Here is a 21,945-nt window from a genome sequence, read left to right on the forward strand (position 1 = left end):
AGCTGTCATTTTGTAAAATGTACTAAATAAATGCTAACTAGAATCTGATTGGTTGCTATAGGCAACATTTACACTTTTTCAAACCTGCAGTTTAGTAAATTAGTAAATCTTTTTTTACCCTCCTCGGGATTAACATCACCCTTTCATCTGCATACCACCCACAATCAATGGACATACAGAGAGGGTTAATCAGTCCCTGGAACAGTTTTTACGATTGTACACCTCATAACTCCACGACAATTGGTCTTCTCTATTACCGTGGGCAGATTTTGCATACAATAACTAATTTCATTCTTCCACTCGTACTTCTCTATTCTATTGCAATTTTGGGTTTCATCCCAGATCCAATTCTTTGTTTTCGCTCAGCTCTTCTGGTCTCCCGGAAATACGTTCCACAGCTTCTAATCTCAAGACCATTTGGAGAAAAGTTCATCCTTCCTTGAGGCGGGACTCATTTCACTCTAAGATGTTTGCAGACCATCACCGTACTATCTGTTCTTTTAGAGTAGGTCAGAAGGTTTGGCTCTTTACTCGTAACATCAAGCTCAGACAGCCCTGTAAAAAACTCGGACCTAAGTTCATTGGACCCTTCACTATTATCAAACAAGTTAATCATGTGACCTTCAGGTTAAAACTTCCTTGCTCCCTGAAAATTTTAAACACTTTTTTTTGCTCCCTTCTCAAATCGGTGTTCTACTCAAGTCAGTTTCTTTCGATGTCTTCAGCCTCTGAGAACTCAGTCACTTAATTTGGATGGACATCAGGAATTTGTGATTGAAAAAATTCTCGATTCTAAAAAATGCCAAGGACAAATCCATTTTTTAATTCAATGGAAAAATTGTGGTCTGGAGGAACGATCCTGGGTCCCACGGAAGCACCTATATGTTGACAAACTTGTCAGGAAGTTCTTCAAACAATTTCCCAGGAAACAAGGGTGTCAGGGTTCCTTAACCCCTCCTCAAGGGGGGGTACTGTTACTGTAATGACAACAGCCGGAACGTCACTTCCGGTTCCTGTGTCCCGGCCTTTGTCAGGAAAAAAGCTGGGATGCTATTTTAGTCAGCGCCGCATCCTGGCATTGATTGCCCTACCGGTGCGTGCGCTCGAGTACAAAACACCAGTGGCTAAATTAATGAATTAATTAAACATCCCCTGGGGCTCATTTACTCTTCCTCTCCTCGACTTCCTGATTGGTCCCTTTGAGTATGTAAGACAGGGAGGGCTTAACCTCCCTACCGGTTATAGCAGTATTCTCTGTGGATAGCTGACCTGCTGTGTGCTGTGTTGCTGACTCCTGATAGATTTCCTGTTTTGACGTTGGCTTTGTTTTGGACCCGTGTGAACTCTGATTGCCCCGACCTCTGCTTGTTATTTGGATACCCCTGCTTGCTGCCAGCCCTGACCTATTGGCCTGTGTTTGACTACTCTGTTTGCTTCAGACCCCTGACCTTGGCTTACGTCTGACCACCCGTTATCATTTGGATTCCCTCCTTCGGCCTTGCTGCTGCGGTTTTGGCAATAAACTTGTATTACAATAGAGTTAAGACCAGGGGGCAACCAAGTACCTGTGAGCACATCAAGCTCTATGGGAAAGGTGGCTGCTATAGGCGAAGACCTCTACCGCTATGTTCGGTAAGTTTATTGTGAGATCGGTCAGCCTAACATTATAACCGGCCCAAAAAATTACAAGGAGGAACTCATCTGGATGGATGAGAGCGGGACCAACCCAACTCCAGCCCAGGTTCTGGCTGGTCACATTCAGACCCTGTCCCAGATGGTCCAGAGATTATCGCATCGGCTATCTGCACAGAAAGAAGCCTCCAGGACTTCACAAGTCACTCTGGCACCTGCGGCAGAACACAAATTAAATTTGCTAGACTGGTTTTCTGGGGACAGAGCTTTGTTTTGGAATTTCTATTTCCGCCTTGGCTTACGTCTGACCACCCATTATCATCTGGATTTCCTCCTCCAGCCTTGTCGCTGCGGTTTTGTTAATACTCTTTCACTACAATAGAGTTAAGACCTGGGGGCATCCGAGTACCTGTGAGTACATCAAGCTCTATGGGAAAGGCGGCTGCTATAGGCAAAGACCTCTACTGCTAAGTTTGGTAAGTTTATTGCAAGACCGGTCAGCCTAACAACCACTACTTTTTATTATAAATAACTACAAACTGCAAAAAATATACACAGAAAAACATCTAAACTTTTATTCATGCCTTATTAGGGGTGTGGGCATTGGGATTTAGCAATATGTGTTTTGAGGAAAATTAGCTTTTAGTTATGCCACCTGTGTCTGCAATTACACTGTAGTTTCACTAGTTGCTGAGATTTGTTTACAGTCATGGTCAAAAGTTTTGAGAATAACACAAGTATTGGTTTTCACAAAGTTTGCTGCTTCAGTGTTTTTTAGACATGTCAGATGTTGCTGCGGTATACTAAAGTACAATTACAAGCATTTCATAAGTGTCAAAGGATTTTGTTGATAAATACATAAAGTTTATGCAAAGAGTCAATATTTGCAGTGTTGACACTTCTTTTTGAGGACCTCTGCAATTCGTCCTGGCATGCTGTCAATCAAATTTTGGGCCACATACTGACTGAAGGACGACCATTCGTGCCTAATCAATGCTTGGAGTTTGTCAGAATTGTGGGTTTCTGATTGTCCACCTGCCTCTTGAGGATTGACCACAAGTTCTCAATGGGATTAAGGTCTGGCGAGTTTCCTGGCCATGGACCCAAAATTTCGATGTTTTGATCCCTGAGCCACTTAGTTATCACTTTTGCCTTATGGCAAGGTGCTCCATCATGCTGGAAAAGGCATTGTTCCTCACCAAACTGTTCTTGGCTGGTTAGGAGAAGTTGCTCTTGGAGGATGCTTTGGTACCATTCTTTATTCATGGCTGTGTTCTTAGGCAAAATTGTGAGTGAGCCCTGGCTGAGAAGCAACCCTACACATGAATAGCCTCAGGCTGCTTTACTGTTGGCATGACACAGGACTGATGGTAGCACCTTTCCTTCTCCGGACAAGCATTTTTCCAGATGCCCCAAACAATCTGAAAGGGTATTCATCAGAAGAAGGAAGGAAGGCAGTTAGTGAGATATAGTGTACAGTTCTACAAATTATGCTGTAATGGCAGCATTGTTTTACAGTGTTGGAAAATTATTTTAGCCCCTGCATTCAAAACAGATTTTTAGAGGGAAACTCTGGTATGGGGAAGCCCAATAAGAAGGAAATTGCAATAGCAAATGCATGAGATTATGAGCGCATGAATTAAGTTCTTGTAGTGTTTTGTGTGGCATATTCTGGATATGTTTTCTAGATGTATGTGACAGGATTTGGAAACATATTAGATCTGGGGAACAATGGACAGTTCCGAGTCAAGGATGACACTTAGTTTGAGGGGAAGGGTTTATTGTTGTATGCACAAAAGAAATAGAGATGTCAGATAGGTAGCTTCTATTGACTGGTGAGAATATTATTAGCTCAATTTTTGAAAGATTGAGGCTGAGGGGATGATAAGACATCCAAGATGAAAAGGCAGAAAGACATTCAGTAACATGGGCTATCACACTGTGAGAAAACCAGGCAAGAGAACCGGGCAAGATAGACCAATTTGTGTATAACCTACATAGAGATAATACTGAAATACAGCATTGCAACAGCAATCAGCATTGTGCTTCACCAACTGATAGAGGAATGAGGTGGATACAGGGGAACGAACACTAACGGAGCGGTTTAATAAGTAGGATAAATATGAGCTTTGAGTGATTAGCAGTGTCAAATGCAGCAGAGAGGCTCAAGAGAATTAGAAAGCAGCAGTGGCCTTTAGATGTAGCAGTGATCAAATCATCGACCATCTTAATCAGTGTAGTCTCTGTGGATTGGAAACGAAAGCCTGACTGAAGAGGGTCCATTAGGTTGTGTGAAAATAGGACACTTGGGAGGTGATTGTAGACAAGCGTCAGACCTCAGAAGAAACAGATTGTAATCGGACAGTTTGGATCAGAATAGGATTTTTCAGAATAGGAGTGATAACTGCAATGATGGAAAGATAGAGAGATTACAAATGACAATTAAGGCGGAAATGAGCACAGGAGATAGTAATCAACTGACTTTTGAGGGATAGGATCAAGTGGACAATTAGTAAGGTGGTAGGAGAAGAGAGCATATACTCTTAAAATATGGGATTAAATGAAGAGTAGGTGTCAGATGGTTTGGACATGAAATTGAGAAGTTTGTTGTTCAGGAAAAAGGATACCATTTCATGTCAGAAGCAAGATCTTGGGCAGTGGCAGTACTCGAAAAAGTTGGTGTAGTAGAGTTGAGAACAGATATAATGTAAGGATTCTACCCCAAAGAGACATTTGGGGATAGAAGCCTGACTGTCATGAGCATGTTGATAGGAGTGGTAGATAGCAGTACATTTTATGAAGTAAATATGGAAGCATTTTTAAAAGCAGCATGTTCCCTTAATGTGCCACACATGAGATTGTGATCGACACTGAGAAGAAAGAATAGGTGGAGCCAATTGATCAAGGGCTGTTTAGAGTTTGATTAAGATATAGTGCAACCAGATCAGCTTAGGAGAATGTGGAAATTGGGGAGACATATTGTTGCAGAGAGGTGTAAAGTTTATGAAAATTAACAAAAAATAATTTTTGGCAGTTATGAAAGGGCTTGGTATAGGCAGAGTGCAAATGTTAATAATAATAATGATAATAATCATCATAATAATACATATTAAAGGTTTACATACTTACCAACATCTAAAAACAGGGTGCAGTGGCACTTAGCTTTCAAGCCTAGGCATTTAAGCATATAGCACACTTTACTGTCCTGGTGGACATTCCAGCACTACAATTCTGTTCATTTTCTGAAACTGATTGTAGCATACATTTTGCATTTCAAGTACGACTTAATATATATCAACTTATTTTGCTAAAAAACAAAAATAGGGACATTGTACTTACATAGTGCACTAGGCATTAAGTAAAACAGGTTTTAGGCCAAACCTAACAGGTTCCCTTTTAAAGTTCTACTTATAAAGAGCGAAAAGCTCTATCTCCGACAAAGACAGGCCCCCACCGGCGGTAGCAGTGATACCGCCGACAGAAAGATTTGCTGGATCTCGCCAGCCACAGCTTCCCTATGCTTTGAATATATAACAAGGATCATGGCAGTACAAGTACTGCTGCAATCATTCTTCTGTTACCCCCATCTCAGAATGATTTCAGAGCAGCTCAAATAAGTGACGTATCAAGCTTTTGTCCCCATTAGGACACTGTCCTAAAGATCTGTTTGGAGCTGTAGGTACCTATAATGAAGTAACGAGATAGTACTTTACTTGTTTCGGATATAGTGGTCATTTAAAGGAGATGAAAACTCAATAGCTATTGGGCGTACCTGACCAATGAAGAAGTTTCTGAGTAGGATGTAAGTTGAACAGATGACATTCATATCTTCAGCCAGGTATGCCACACTACTGCCAAGTCTCTCAGTTGATTGTGTTAAATGCTGCGATGCAGCTGGGGGGATTCCATTCTTAAATGTCATATAAGGTAATGGAAATAATCTACTCCATCGCTTTGTTCTTTCCTACTGTGCCAGTAATAAGTTAACATGATACTACAATGCATATTTCTGAATCCTTGATACATTTCAAGTCAGCACTAAAGCCTGCATTAAAAAATCAATATGAATGAAAGCTTCCTGCTTTCTGTTAATAATTTACTCTCGTAGGCAAATCAGTTAGCTCTATTTACTATATTACTCCATATATATATTATATTTGCATTATGTATCTCTGTAATGTTAGGTGATGTCAGCAATGTTCCAAATTCAGTTGAAATTTAGCAGCTTGATTGGCAAGAACATATTTTTGGCTCAAAATTTGTGACGCTGTTTACATTCGAAATTTGCAATTTGGGTTAAAATTAGAGTTTTTATATATTTTCTTTTTAAACACTAATTAAATAATAATTTTAAATAATAAAAAACTATTTGAATATATGTTTTATTTGAACTGTAAACACTATTATCTTGTAAGCTAGCCATTCATGTTCAAGGTTCAACATTTGCTATTAAAAACAATTAAACTGTATTGATTCAGGCATGATGACGTGTGAACAGGCTCAAACGCAAACTAGCTCGAACATGGTTGAAGCAGAACAAAAATGGTATAACCTGTTCTACCTTCTCGAGTTTAGCCAAATTTTTTATTCAACCTTTTATTCAACCTAAATTCTGGAGAAATTTGGAATTATTATACAGAGTCAACAAACCATTTTGAGAAATGATATGCATCCAGTACAAGCATGTTAATCCCTTTAGCATATAACACTTTTCAATTATGAACTATAGTCTATTGTACATGCTGTTCATAAGTAAAGTTCAACTAATACCACTTTCATACTGCCGCCCCGGCAATATCCCGGGTTGTTAACCCGGGATATTGCCGGGGCACAGGGCAGTATAGATAACAAGATTCCCGGGTCGGGCGGGTTCATACTGCACCTGCCCGACCCGGGTTTTAGAAAAAAAAAAGTGTTAAAAAAGATTTTAATTAAAAAAAAATACATAAGAAATGTTTACTTAACTTATTTTCAGCCAGCGGTGTCTCCGGTGCGTTGCCGGCTGTCAGGGGGACCTCTGGGTACTAAAATGACGTCATTTCTAGTCCATTAGAAATTACGTCATTTTAGTACCTAGAGGTCCCCCTGACAGCCGGCAACGCACCGGAGACACCGCTGGCTGAAAATAAGTTAAGTAAACACTTCTTATGTATTTTTTATTAATTAAAATCTTTTTTACCTCACAATATTTTTTTTTTACAGTATGGTGAGACCCGGGAATTACACGGGTTGCACCATTCATACTGCAGGCGAGCGGGGTCCAACACGGGAATTACCCCTCGCAAAATCCCGGGTCTAAGTCCCGGGATTTTAGACCCGGGATTTTGTGGTTGGACTATTCATACTGCACCAAGACCCGGGTTTTTCAGCGTGCCTCTGCAAAAACCCGGGGTTTTGGTGCAGTATGAATGGGGTATAACTTACTGGGTAGAAGACCTTAAGTATTTAGAGAATACAACAATGCACTCTTGAAAATAAGGAGTAATACCTGGACCCCAGGGATGTTTTTACCATGAGGCAAAGTGGTCTCCTTATCTCAGGTGGCAACATTTTAGGAGCGGAAAGAGAAAGTGAATCAATTAATATTCAAAAATGACGAAAAAATGAAAGTGATCTGGTTGGCCATCCCCGTAAAAATTGTTCACATTTTGTTCCTGAACATCTGAAATATATTGAAGTATTGTGTTGAGCACCATGTCAAATCAAAATAAATATTACAAAACTGTCCACAAAATTCTAAAAGTGAAAAAGCAAACTAAATATGAAATTGTAATTGTAGGGTGAAGCTTGTGTAACGTATCTAGTATCATCTACTCGTAAGATTTTAGCACAATGAGGCTGAGAGAGACGCATCATTGAGAGTGAGGGGGTGGAACTTAGCCGCACGGCATGAAAGTGCCAGCGTTGGTTATGTCAGCCTCACGTGGGGGTCTATTTAAGACTCTGGTTTCTTGCCGTTAGAATGAGTGGCCATTTTGGAGTGCCCATGGCAGAAGGGGGCTGCACATCAGGTGCCATGAGACATGAAATGTGGGTGATTCCACTAGGGAGTCTAGAGAACCCCTAAGAAAAAGGCACCCACAGAGGAGACTGTATGGTGGATGTCGCAAAGGCATAGTTTTCTGTTCCCCATTAAAGAGGAAAACAGCCTCCATCTATTAAGAGCCCCATAGAGAGAGGTAGAGTTGCTGAGCATGAAGGGATGCAGTACTGCACAAGAGGTGCACCTGGATGACAGTGGACAAAAGGGGAGATTCCCCAGCAGTAAAGTCTTAAGGATAAGAGTGTCAGGATTCCCAATATGAAGACCACTGAGAGAATGTAAATAAATCTAAGTGGTTTATTTTAAACACAGGTCACATGGGTAAAAATAAGATGCATTAAATAATAAGGCAACTAACACAAGTTCATAGAAACAGTTGAAACAGGATCCCAGGATACCCAGGTTAGCTTAGGAACAGGAGTACTGGATACCTGGCACAACAGGTTAACTGCAAGTACAGGTTAGTCAGAGTAAGCAGGTTTGGTTGGGAGGCTGGAGACCAGGAAGACTGCGGGTGCAGGTTGCCACGATACCAACGTTAAGCTGGGAATACCAGAAGATTTTCCAAGGACTTTTGGATACTATATGGGGTCTTTTAACTGAAGACCAGAAGATTTTTCAAGGACTTTTGGAATATAATTTATTTTGGTGGTTTGAAAGAGGGAATTGTGTTTATTTTAGAGATTTTATTATGTTTATTAAAGTAATGTGGTGTGAACGAGGGTGCTGTGTTTTCTTTAACATTTTACTTAGTGGTACTACATGGCTCAGCAAACCCTGGGTGTCAGGGCATGGTGGCATTTGTGGTTCCACCATGTCCTGGCTGCCATGGGTATGCTGGTGCCACCAACCCAAACTGGTTTACCTAGTGTTTGTTACTGTGAAATCGGGGAGACCTCACAATTTTTTCCCCCTAATTTTTAATGCTGGCGATGTGATTGTCGGCATTTTCAGTGTCAGCAATCACACTGTCTGCATTTTATTGTGTAGGCATTTCTTACATATAGGTATTTCGGGTCTCGGAATTAATTGCGTGTCACTGTTTATTATGTTCGGTATTTCCTACTTGTTACTATTTTATGTGTCAGCATTTTACGGTCTATTATTGCTGTTGGCAATTTTGTCATCGCAATTTCGTACCCAACCCGTCTGGATTGTCAGGTTAAATTGGGCAGCTGAAGACTCCACAGGAGAAATAGGCAAAAGGAAGGTCAGGCAAGCCAGGGGTCAAAGGCCGGAATAACAACAATAATACCAGGGAGTAAGCAGGAGCAAGGTCAAACGAAGAATCAAATATCAGTAAATTAGGATCAAATGACAGGCGTTTTCACAGGGAGACCAGCAGCAGTGGCAATTGATGAAATAGCCCAGTTTGCAGGAAAAGGCAGTCTTATAAAGGCCAGACACAGCTAATCATAATACAGATCCAATGATGAGAACTTAACCACTTGCAGGCAGGAACAGATGAAGGCACAACAGCCTCTATGGAGGAGGTGCTAAACTGCAGCCAGGGGAGACTCGTGACAGAGAGTTTTTGGATGGCTGTGTCTGGAGAGAGGCATTGATTGGCAGAAAGAGACCCTTGAAAGGGGTGAGTGTGATTGGTTAAAGCCACATGTGATGTGAGAGAAGATCCTGTGTAGAGAACCCTTGAAAAGGCTCCCATAATGCAAGGGGATTTGCTGCAGGGGCAGCTGGCTAGCAGGAGCTGAATTAAATGAGGATATTCCTCCTGTAAGAGTGCCCCCCTGAAAAAATTCCCAATAATGTAAGGGGGGGTTGCTACAATTAGGCAGTCGGCTAATCTGGAGGAAAGGAGTCCCCACAATTATAAGAAGAGTCCTGTTGTTTGAAACTGTAACTCAGGTGAGGCAGAGTCCCTGGCCATTGGAATGTGTAAGAAGTCTGCCTGTATATTTAATGTCCCGGTATTGCAGAGTACTGCAGTATGGTTCACAAGCATGGAAGGATCCCTGGATACTGGGATGACATCTAAGCCTGGTAATGTAAGATGTGCCAGTAGGGCTGGATTAAGAGGGTCCCTGTGAGAGATTGGGTGCACAGTGACAAGGAGAATCCTTGGATAGTGGGACATCAGTTAATCCTTGTGGAGCGTGAGCATGAAACTCTGAAGTATGTCCATTGTGTGCTGACACCTGTGAAAGAGAGAGCCAAGTTTTCTGAGTGTGTGGAACTACTAACCCCAGCAACACCAGGTATGCAGCTGTGTAATTATATTTAATGGACTTGGCAATTAAAATGCAGGTGGAGTAAAGGAGTAATATAGTTTTACATCTGCTGAAGTTTATGTGCTGGAGGCATTTGGAGAAGTTGTGCTTATAACTGCTATGACCTATGCTGGAGAAGTTTGGTGTTTGAATCTATGTCCATTGCAACCATTATGATATGTGCAGGAGGAGAAGCATTGAAAAATAAAATTATTTTTTTTTTTTTGCAATGAGATAGTCTGGCACCCAACCTGTATTTGACTTTGCACTGCACACCATTAGTGACCACTCCATGTTTATTGTGTTTAAACAGCCGAGTACTCAGGAGACCCTTTGGTCATGAATGCCACACCCACGTCATAACTTGAGCAGAAGAGGAGGGCAACAGAGAGTGGGTGCCACATCACACCATAGCTCCCAAGTAAGATCGCACAACGCCAGACCGCACAACGCCAGACCGCATAACACCAGTACCAGCAGGGTTTCACATTTTAGCTGAAAAGTAACACAATTTGTTAACTCACTCCATCTGCGTATGAAGCTAATGGATCATGTGTTGTAAATGCTTTTTTATATATAAATACCTTACGCCCCTCTGTTAGGTCCTACAGCGTGGCAAACTTTCACAGAAAAATTTTGAAATGAAGATGAAGGAGCAGTTTAAATAGAGATATGGTTATATAGAGACACACATCTAGGGAGGGGTACAAGACAATTGCAAAAGCAGAACTGCTGTATTCTTGTAAAGAAGTAGAACAAGTGTGAAATAAAAGCCACACTGTCTAGATAAGGCCACATCCATAAACTTTTCCAGACAAGAAGATCACTTTTTAAATAAGCTATTGCAAAGCCAACTATGAAAATGTAATTATTTATTATTTACATAGTGTCTACAATCTATATTCCAAACCATGCACATTAGGATTAATTTGCGTCAGAAGCTAATTAACCTAACAGTACGTGTTTGGAAGGAAACTGAGGCACCTGGAGGAACCCCAAGCAAATACCTGAACAACACACAATCTCCACACAGCTAAGGCCCTTGTTGGAATTGAACTCATGACCCCAGGGCTGTGAGGCAGCAATGCTAACCAATGTTCCACAGTAGTGAAAGATAACATACAAGCGTCAACAGCTCCAAGGCATTAAACTAAGTCTTTATGGGTGGGTCACAAAGAAGATGCCATGGCTGAAAAAAAAAAAAAACTTATCTTTGTCTGGAGGTACAAACATTGCACAGGTACAATGGGAAGGTAAATGGTTCACATTACAGACCTAAATGCCGTAAAGAATCTCTGACCTCAAACATGCTGTCCTTTACAGCTCCCCAACTAACCTGACTCAGTTTCAGCAATTTTGCAAAGAGAAAAGGTAAATATTGTTCCATCTAATTCAATAGAGACTTATCCAAAAACACTACTGGCTATAATAGCTGCCAAATTTTATTCAACTAAGTATTGACTAAGGACAATGGTTTAGTTATTTAATTTTTTATTACGTAAAAGTTTACCATTCTTTTTATATTTTGGACTCTGTTAAGATGAACGTGGGACTCCCAAATAACAAATTAACTAAAAATTCCCTTTCTAAAAAAATCCAAGTTATGGAATTAAGTGTGGAAAAAGGGATGGAGTCTAAAAACTTTTTCAAGGCACTGAAGAGCCACCCTCCAAAACTGTACTTTACCCTTGGCCCACAGCCTGTTACTTAACTACTGGGTACTTTTAGTGAGTTATATTCCAGATTCAAGCTGCATTCTGGATTAATTAAACAAACTCAGTCAGCACTGCAAAATGACAATGATTGCAAGATATACTTACTTTTTTGCCCCTTGTAATAGACGAAGCTCGCTGGAAATGGGCGGACCATACTAAAATATTATATTTATATATTATATTTTTACACTAACCAGGAGAAGGCAGTAATTGGCTTCAGGTCAATAATTTAAGTGAGATGACATTTGTACCATCTAGGGACATTCGATAAAGAGTTAGAGAATTATTATGAACAACAAAGACCTAATGCCCTCTTAAGGTGGGTACACACTACAGGATTTTCAGCCGATTATCGGGCCAATCACACGATAGATGAACGTTCGGCCCGATATCGCATTAGGTTGTACGCTCCAACAATGAGCGATTATTGCTCCAAAGCACAATGAATCATTTTCATTTTATTTTTAAACCGGACTAAAAATCTCATTCAACAATGTAACGATGTTGTGCCGATTCTGCAGTGTATATGTACTCAGAACCGGCAGTGTCCATAGATCTCTATGGAGTCCGCAGAGTCATGATCTTTTCAGTCAATGGTTATGTCAGACGAAAAGCACAGATCTGAGGTAAATTGTAAAAAAAAAAATGTGCTTAGTGTGTACACATGAATTGACATGCTGAGTGGGACTTCTCTTTCCCCGGTCGCTGGTAAAATCGTTAAGGATATTGCATCGGGAGAAATTTTGCACAGTGCATTCTCAGCCTTATTTTCATGCGGTCAAAAAGGTTCTTTTGCCTTCTGCTGCCTGGCCTGCTAGCTTGCACCCTGTTTCAAGGCACAAGAGGAATCAATCTCTTCCATAGAGCTATGCTGAAGAGCAACGGGCAGCTTGTGGTACACTTGTTTCGCCTGCAGTGAAAATAAGTGGGGTGTTGCATGATATATTGAGCTTCAACAAACAGTATTTTAGGTAAAATAAAGGAAACATTTTCATTAATGAATGTGCTGTATGTAATCACTGAGCCACAAAACAAAATACTGCAGGGCTTCTCTTTACCTCACTAGAAATGTCTCAATTGAAAGCCACATTGATAGCCATTCTGCACAGAACCATTGCACATCTCTGACTACATAGCCCTAGCTATATTGCACAGTCATCCTATCCTTTGTGCACACCCCAATCATATTGCACAACCCAATCAAATGTCAGTCACATCATACAGTACCTAGTTCCACTGTACAGATCCCATTCCCACTGTACAGTCCCCATTCCCACTGTGCAGTCCCCAGCTGCAATGTACAGTTCCTATTGCCACTGCACAGTCCAAAATCCGACTACAAAATCTCCAATTCCTATGCATATACCCAGAGGATCGTCTCCTATTTATACCTGCTTCTCCCAGTTACCTTTGCTGGTCAATGTTGTTATGTTGCTGCTCCTACAAGCTGCTGCCATCACCTCTATATCTGATTTCTCTCCATTCAGCCAGTCCACGTGCACCAGTTGTATTTCTTGTTACCAGTTCTCAGCATCACCCAGAAATCCTTGTTTATTGTCTGTTTATTGTCTGCAATACTCAGTTTGTGGGCAGCACGGTGGCTAAGTGGTTAGCACTCCTGCCTTACAGCACTGGGGTCATGAGTTCAATTCCCGACCATGGCCTTATCTGTGAGGAGTTTGTATGTTCTCCACGTGTTTGCGTGGGTTTCCTCCGGGTGCTCCGGTTTCCTCCCACACTCCAAAAACATACTGGTAGGTTAATTAGCTGCTAACAAATTGACCCTAGTCTGTGTGTCTGTCTGTCTGTGTGGGTTAGGGAATTTAGACTGTAAGCCCCAATGGGGCTGATGTGAGTGAGTTCTCTGTACAGTACTGCGGAATTAGTGGCGCTATATAAATAGATGATGATGATGATGATGAATTTCTGCATTCTCTGGTTCATACCTGTTCTAATAAACATTATATGTTTTCATCATATCCCGAGCTCCATAACTGTTATTTCCAGCTTTCAGCATTGAAGTGTGACAGTATGACCAGACCAAAAAAACAGCTTTGGAGCCGTATAAAGAGTCTGCTTCAGATTTTTATTCCTGGGACTCTTACTGCAATTGTTTCCATTTGTTTTCTCCTGCAACATGTGTGCCTTACAAATTACTGAACTGCCTCTGCTACAGTCTCCACAAGCGGACATAATTTTGTTACGCTCTCAGCTGGATCTGTTTTCTGCTTTACTTACGGACCCACTCCAGAGACTGTCAGATTTTGTATCTCCCAATTCTAATGCTGTTGATTCCTCTCAACCAACTTTCTCTGCTGCTGAATCAGTGCAGACAACACCTTTTGATAGTGCTACTACAAACTTGCATGTAACCAATAACTACTTTGTAACAAACTCCAGGATAGCAGGTGGTCCACAACCCCATCTGACTGACGAGGAGCGGCGGCGCAGAAGGACTAACAAATTATGTCTTTACTGTGCCAGTAATGTACACTTGTTACCAGACTGTCCTCTCCGCAGACCACGACAGCCTACAGAATCTTCTTCTGTTTATTCCCCTTCCCATTCCTGATTTGTTTACGCTTCTACATTTCAACCTCTTTTACTTCCTGGGAGTCCTAATCTGCCAATGGCCTGTCCTGAGGTGCCAGCTCCAGTGGCCATTCCTGAGGTGTCATTATCTGCTTCCTGTTCAGAGGTGCCAGCCTCCACCTCCTGTATCGAGTTGCGAGCCTCTGTCTCCATTCCTGAGATACAGCCTGCTTCAGAGAGGGTGCTGCACCTACAGCCTGCTTCAGAAAGGGCGCAGTCCCTATAGCCTGCTTCACTGAGGGCTCTGCCCCTCCAATCTGTTCCAGAGACATTGCCACTTATTGCGGTTTAGCCCAAGCTGCCATTCTGTGCGGTTCAGAGTTTTCACTAGATACAGTGAATCCACTTGGTGCTGTCCGATCCGAGGCTTCTCCCAGTGCTGTCCGGTCTGAGGTTTCTTACAGTGCTGTCCGGTCCAAGGGTACCCAGTCCGGGCCGCCTCCTGCCAAGGGTACCCAGTCCGGGCCGTCACTTACATTTGAGGCGCACCTTTCTCAACTTAGTGCCCTTCTATGGTATTGCGCTTCACATTTTCCCTACGTACCTAGCCTCATTAATGACCCAAAGAGACAGGTACTGTTCTTGTTATCAAACTTTAGAGGAGAAGCCTTGGAATGGGCAAATCCCTGTGTTGAGGCTAACCATTCCATCCTGTCAAATTTGCAACTCTTTATTGAGGCAGTAATCGAGAGGTTTACACTATCTGCCACAATGCGAGTCACCTGTGCATCCGGCAATATCACCTATCACCTCAGTCCAAGAATTACCGCTGTGCTCCACCCAATTATTTCAGGCTTCCATTCCGAGGAAACCTTGCAAAAATAAAGGATGAAAAAAGAGAGAAGGGTCTGCGGTGCCTTAACTTCCCTCTGGCATGATTTCCATCTTCTTTCCACCCTTGGACAAGGACTTCTCTGCCAGACCCCCATATTCTCTCCATTCAGCCAGTCCATCTGCACCAGTTGTATTTCTTGTTGCTAGTTCTCAGCATCAGCCAGAAATCCTTGTTTATTGTCTGCATTACTCGGTTAGTATCAATGCTTGCATTTTCTGGTTCATACTTGTTCTAATAAATATTATATGTTTTCATCATATCCCGGGCTTCATAGCTGTTATTTCCAGCTTCCAGCACTGAAGCGTGACAATTAATTAATGGTACAGTTGCATTTTCATGTATTATTCCTAACACTTGGTCCTCTCTAGTAAATACTAAAGAAAAAAAAAATGAGTTTGATACCTCCTGCTTTATTAATTAATCCACCTATCTCATTTCTTAGGGGTCCTATATTGTTTGGTTTTTTTTAAAATCTTTTTGCCATTTATATACTTTTATGGGTGTCACGATATTAGATAACTGAGGCCTACTTACTGGTACTTGCGCTGCTAACAGGGAGGAGCAGAGTCTAAACGTGCCCCTGGTCTTCGCCAGGGACCCCCACAAGGTAGTTTGGAGTTCGCAGGGGCACGTAGGTCGCGGCCCTCCAAGTTAGCCAGCAGTGAAGTAGTGGGTGAAGTGGTGTAATCAAGTAATCCGGAGTTAGGCCGTGCGGGTAGCAAGGTACAAAGGAGTCAGGCAGAAGCGTAGTCAAAGTCAAACCAGGAGAGTAGCAACACCAAAGGGAGATCCAGAAGGAAGGTCAAGGAAAGCCAAATCAGGAAGAGGGAGTCAGTCTGGGTTCTGGGAAGCACAGGGAAACACTGGAGCAGAAGGGACATAGACGTTGATACCAGACTCTTCCTGATATAGAGGCACCTGTAACCTCATTGGTGGACAAGGAGTTCGGCCGTCAGCGTGGCTGACCGCCAACAGATAGCCGGGGAATGCTTCCAGTTGGCGTAGCAACGGCCGCGCATGCGCCCCGAGCCCGGCCGGCAGAAGCGCCCCGTTGCTAGAAGAGAGCGGCGTCCGTTCCCGGCAAAGGAGAAGTAGGGTCGGCACCTGACAATGGATTTGTCTTTCTTTTGCAACTTGTTTTTCATTTTCTAATTTAGCCAGCCTAATTTCCTTTTTGCATGATTTATAACATTCCTTGTATATACTCCTCAATCCTTTCAAACTTAAACAATTTAAATCCTTTCTATTTCTTCCCTTACCTGTTTATTCAGCCACATTAATTTAGACGTAATTATTTTACATCTGTTTGTAAGTGAATGGAATTTAATAGATTTACAATGAAGGCAGTAGGAGAAGTGGCGGTATGACTTACCACCGTATACACCCCCACTTTGACTGCTTCATATAGCCCAGTACCAATCGATTGTCTCCAGCACATTGCGCAGTCTGCAGCTCCATTGCGCAATACAACCCTAGTCTGCCAGTGAAAGAGCCTACGAGTCACCTGGAACTGTAAGTAAAAAGTGATAAGTCCAGGATGGTGACTGATTAACATGTTATCTGAAGATTTCAAGTACATATACAGGCATTATCACATTTCTGCATTAATCCACAAAGCAGAAATGAATGTGCATGGGAACATCTGATAATCATCTTCCTTTGCAGTTCTGAGTGAGTTACAGGTCCCTCTTGCAGCACTGTCACATAAGTTTATTTAGGAGGCCCAAATCCGTCCTCTACAACTTCAGGCCCAAAAGCAGTTGCATATCAGTCAAGGAGTAAAACTCAAAGGTCCTGATTCATCAGCTCCCTCTCTCTCTCTCTCTTTATATATATATATATATATATATATATATATATATATATATATATATATATATATACATATATTGCCACCTGTGAATAATAAAAGCATAAATGATCAAACAGTAAACAACAAAGGGTTTAAAAAAATTTTTTTACTCATGAAAAACAATTATTAGGATGTTCTTAATATCTACTGAACATAAAATACATTTTTACAGTTGCCCCTGATTGCACACACGTTATAGTGTGCATACCAGACTGCCAGCACTACTGATCAGGGCGTAGACTAGTCCTGTAGCTGGAGCAAGAGATACAGCAGAAAAACAAGTGACTTTAAGATGCTCAAAGCTTGATTTGGACGTTACTGTGTGCGCTTGAGTTTGGCAGCCCCCTACTGTATATTGGCTACAATACGCTTCTTCTCTGCCTTGTTCACTCCCCGAAATCAAAGGCGTTCGAAGACGGAGTGGACACAGCTCTGTTCACAGACATACCTCCTGGTTCCGGCCAAGCACAGAGTGAGTTTGCGTACGATAGCTTCAGAATAGGTAGATACGTGCCTTGACAAATCAGGCCCAAAATGTTTACATAAGCATTGTGCACATGGTGAATAATAAAAATGTGTCTTCACAATGTTTAGGGTGTTCACAAGTGACCCCTAATGTAATGTCACAAATTTCACCCAAAAACCACAGTCTACTTGTATTAGCGTGTACTCCCCCCACCCCCCTTGTTTTCTGCTGACTTCAATTTACAACTCTGCATGCATACCTCCCAACTGTTCCACTTCTGATGAGACGGTACGGATTTAAAGGGACTGTCCCTTGCAGTTAGGAATGTTGTCCCAAAGGCATGGGTCTCTTGGGAGTTATGTCACAGTAACTGCTGAACTGGATGCCACACACGTGGGTTTTTTTTTTTTTTACAGAGAATGTTAACTGTAAGTACATCAGCTAGACAGTCCAGATTTATGAATCTTGAAATTGGCAGGGATTAACAGAAGTGGGAGTGATTGGCTGGAAAGTGAGCGTGATTGGCGCAGTCTCGGTTTGGGGGCAGTGTTTGCGTGGATTGGGGTTGATTGGACTTGGACTTGATGATGCATAGCTCCCAACTCTTGGAATTTTTTTTCAAATTGGGACAGTATGAGTGACTGAGAAGTGAGAGTGGTCATGCTATACATGGGCAAGGTTCATCCCTTCTGGGGCGTGTCCAATGATTACAAAGTCCTCCAACATCTGTCTTCTCCCCTACAAATACCCTTTCAATGCTGCGCATAACCTATTAGCGGGACACATCTCCCAAGTGTCCTGGGACAGCAACAAAAACACTCCTGGTCAGTAAGACAGTTGGGAGGTATAATTATGCTTAAATAAATCTTGTGAGTTATGGCTAATTTATTATATTTTCCATAATTATTTTTTGATAAATTATCTATTTGTTATATACAAACTACACCTCTGCCTTAGACAAATGCTGTAAGAGGAACAAAGCAACTCCTGGTGCTCCTGCTACTGGAGGGGGGGGCACCTTAGTAAAATCTTTTACAAGGTGGTAGAGCAGCTTTAAACATTTTTAAACAATTTCATAATAATTCCTCTATTTAAATATGAGGAATAAAGAAGCAAATATTACAGTATAAACTAGCTAAGAGCAGTAATGGTCATTCCAGATGGCACCAGGCGACAGGGCCACCATCAGAAATCATGGGCCCTGTATGCCCCCCCCCCCCCCCTGTGAGTGTCCCCCCTCCCCATGAGCAACAGCGCAACACAAATTTACCTGGGGGCCCGCTGTCTTGCAGTCCGCTGGTCTCCGCTACTCTGCACTGATGTCTTCAGCCTGGCTGTCACCGTGACAGCCAGGCACCAGAATGCGATTTTAGGGGTGGAGGAATCATTGCCCTGCGCTCTGCCTGTGACAGCCAGATCATATGATCGCAGGGGAATGATTCCTCCACCCCATCGCATTCTGGTGCCTGGCTGTCACGGTGACAGACATCAGCGCAGAGTAGCGGAGACCAGCGGACTGCAAGACAGCGGGCCCCCAGGTAAGTTTGTGTTGCACTGTTGTAGTGGGCCCCCTGGTGAGCCCGGGCCAACAGTACCCCCTGTACCCACCTGATGGCAGCCCTGCCAGGCGAGAAGTATGCCACCTAGGATCAGAAGTAATAGCATTGATTTGTGGGTATTTAGCAATACTGTTCGTTTCACAGTACAATACGGTGAAGACACAAGTACAGCAGTTGACCAGCTCTGCAAGAAATAGAGTTTAATGATACTTAACAGAGCATCATTATTTGCTTGCCACTCTATACTCTCTACTCCAACGAGGCTGAAGTTAGCTTCTTATTCACGCTCCAGCTTCTTATTTAGAAAAGGTTATTTTTAAAGAATTAAATCAAGTTGGATCACTGATTTCACACCAGATTAACACTAAAGGGGTGTCCCTTACACAAACTGCAATAGTATTTAGCTTGACCCAATAAGGTTTTGGACATGAAATCAGGGGACTAAGTGGGCAAAGTCACCATATTTTATCATTTTGAATGAGTAGTTGTAGTTTTCCAAGGGTTAAATGCCATTGGGCCACCAATTTGATAATGGGAATCAACACAGGGTGGTCAGTTACATGCAAACTACTTGTCTTTTGCCTGGCCCAATACTGTTTTGGGCATGAAATCAGGTGGCAAAGTGAGCACAGATAGCATTTTCATCATTTTGAATAAGTAGCTGTAGTTTTGCAAGGGTTAATTTAAAAAAAAAAAAAAAAAAAAAAATTGCAACAAAAATAAATCCCATATCACTTTGTCCAAAATAAAATAGACTATATTCAACACCAAAGGGCAAAAAGGACAAATAGGAACGAAACTTCACATTATCATTACAATTCTTGGTGCTCCCTGGGCACGATCCTATTGGCTGTCAGCACTATGTAAGGCAGAGAGGGCTTAGACTCCCTGTCGGTTATAACTTCTGTTTACCTAGTTCCTGTCTTGCTCCAGATTGTTGCTGTGTATTCTTGCTCTAATTGACTCTTGTTGTGACATCTGCCTGTATACTGGGTCTTGCCTGCTTGTCTGTTGCCCTGACCTCTACCTGAGTACCGGACTGAGCCTGTTTACCAGTTGCGTCGACTTATATCTTGGACCATTCCAGGTTGTCCTATGAAACGGAACTCCCCTTGTCACCCGCGCCATGGTCTCCAAACATAAGTTCCTACTACTTAGGAGTATATTTACTAAACTTCGGGTTTGAAAAAGTGGAGATGTTGCCTTTAGCAATCAATCAGGTTCTAGTTATCATTTATTTAGTACATTCTACAAATTGACAGCTAGAATCTGATTGGTTGCTATAGGCAACATCTCCAATTTTTCAAACCTGCAGTTTCAGTCCAAATATGCAGCGTTTGTATTTCATAAAAAAATATTGCTTTATAGTTACCAGTAGTTGTTCAGATCTCTGCTAGTAAAATCAATTCCAGGTATAAAGTTGTTATTTATATTCCATAAGAGAGTCTCACACCTCCGTTCTCTCCGGCATGCGTTTCATCTCGTTATCTTGGAACGCACGAGCACTTCCAGTTTTGTGTGGGCAACTTTTGGTTTAGGCTGCCAGTCATCCAAGCGTCCAATCAATAGGTGGGGTTTTTCTTGTGCGCAGTTTATTTTTTTTCATGGTCCGGTGGTCAAACAGCAGCGGGGGGTGGCATAAGGAGTGGAACGCTTTTCATTGCCGGCCTGTGGGGCCACCTGGAGACCGCTGGGCCCTAGGCAGGTGCCTAGATTGCCTAGCAGTAAATCTGGTTAACCCTTCAAAAAACTACAGCTACTTATTCAAGATGATAGAATATGGTAACTTTGCACCCTGATTTCATGCCAAAACCTTGTTGGGTCATAAATACTATTGCAGTTTGTGTAAGGAACACCGCTTAGTGTTAATATGATTGTGAAATCAGTGATCCAACTTGATTTAAACCTTTAAAAATAACATTTTCTGAATAAGAAGCTGGAGTGAATAAGAAGATAACTTCTCCCTTGTTCTACTCTAGGGGGTAAATTAATTAAGCGGATTTTTTTGCAAATCGACGATATTCGGCGACTTTCAAATCGAAAACTACAATGTCTTGAAAGGCAAAACCTGTCTTTCAAGACAATGCGTTTTCAATTTGCAAATAACTCTGCTTAATACATTTACCCCAGAGGTTATAGAGACCTCTGTCAGATGATATAACATAGCAGCTAACTATCAAGGACAAGGTTGTCTGTAGGGGCGTGTAAGAAAGCGGCCTTTCATCTTGTCATAGGGCTTGTTCCGGAGGCGGGTCTGTGGCGGTGTACGTGATCCGGGGCGGTATAATGAGCCGTGTGCGCCGTCCATTAAGTCACTGTAGAAGACGGGAGGTGAGTGTGACTGTACATGGACATTCAGCAGCACATGGCTGCGCGTTCATCCTATATTTATCCCCTACCGCAGGCTATCAGTAAGAGTAGTATAGAGGTTGTATTTTTAGGTGTCACCTGCTGGGCCTTTCATTCATTGTCTTTGTAAGTCGCATTAGCCCAGACATCGTTGTTGTCCCACGGTGCTGTAAGTATTCCGTCCTATTGTCCGTTGTGATGACTGAATGATTGTGTATCTTGCAGTGCGAGTCTTTCTGGTTACCCAGAAATACTAAGGGTTGAGGTCAGGACATCCCGGAGTCTGCACTGATTGTATGGTTTCCAACCTGTCATTTAGTGCAGCCGCCAGCGCCTTGAACTTGAAGGTCACCATGTGTCTGACAGCTCCTGAGCTGAGTTATTGGCTGGTTACTTAATTCAATATTTGCTATTCTTTAGTCTTGTGTTAGGAAGCTCCCTTTCATTATAACCTGGTGATGTAGTATAAGTGATTGCATTACTTCTACTCGCCACATACATTGGTTTGAATTCTTTATTCGGCTGTATGTGTCTTTCTAACTTCGGCGGTGGCTGCTCCTGGGTTGTAGCACAGTATTAAACACGCGGCTTCTAATTATTTTGACAGCAGTCTAACATGGACATTTAGTTAAGGTGAACCTATAATTTAGTGTACATTTGCCATGCTTGTTATA

At 42.1% G+C, this 21,945-nt stretch overlaps 1 protein-coding gene across 2 annotated transcripts in view; it reads left to right on the top strand.

The window, feature by feature from the left end:
• The first annotated feature begins 21,190 nt into the window (after positions 1-21,190).
• The window catches only part of TFRC (transferrin receptor), a 23,234-nt gene continuing 22,479 nt past the window's right edge, over positions 21,191-21,945 (top strand). For both annotated transcript variants that reach the window (XM_075202337.1, XM_075202338.1), the window contains exon 1: positions 21,191-21,253. In XM_075202337.1, coding sequence (XP_075058438.1) covers positions 21,209-21,253 — 45 coding nt within the window. In that variant the 5' untranslated portion in view covers positions 21,191-21,208. The remainder of the gene's footprint in view (positions 21,254-21,945) is intronic.

The sequence above is a fragment of the Mixophyes fleayi genome, chromosome 3 (assembly GCF_038048845.1).
Source record: "Mixophyes fleayi isolate aMixFle1 chromosome 3, aMixFle1.hap1, whole genome shotgun sequence".
NCBI lineage: Eukaryota > Metazoa > Chordata > Amphibia > Anura > Limnodynastidae > Mixophyes > Mixophyes fleayi.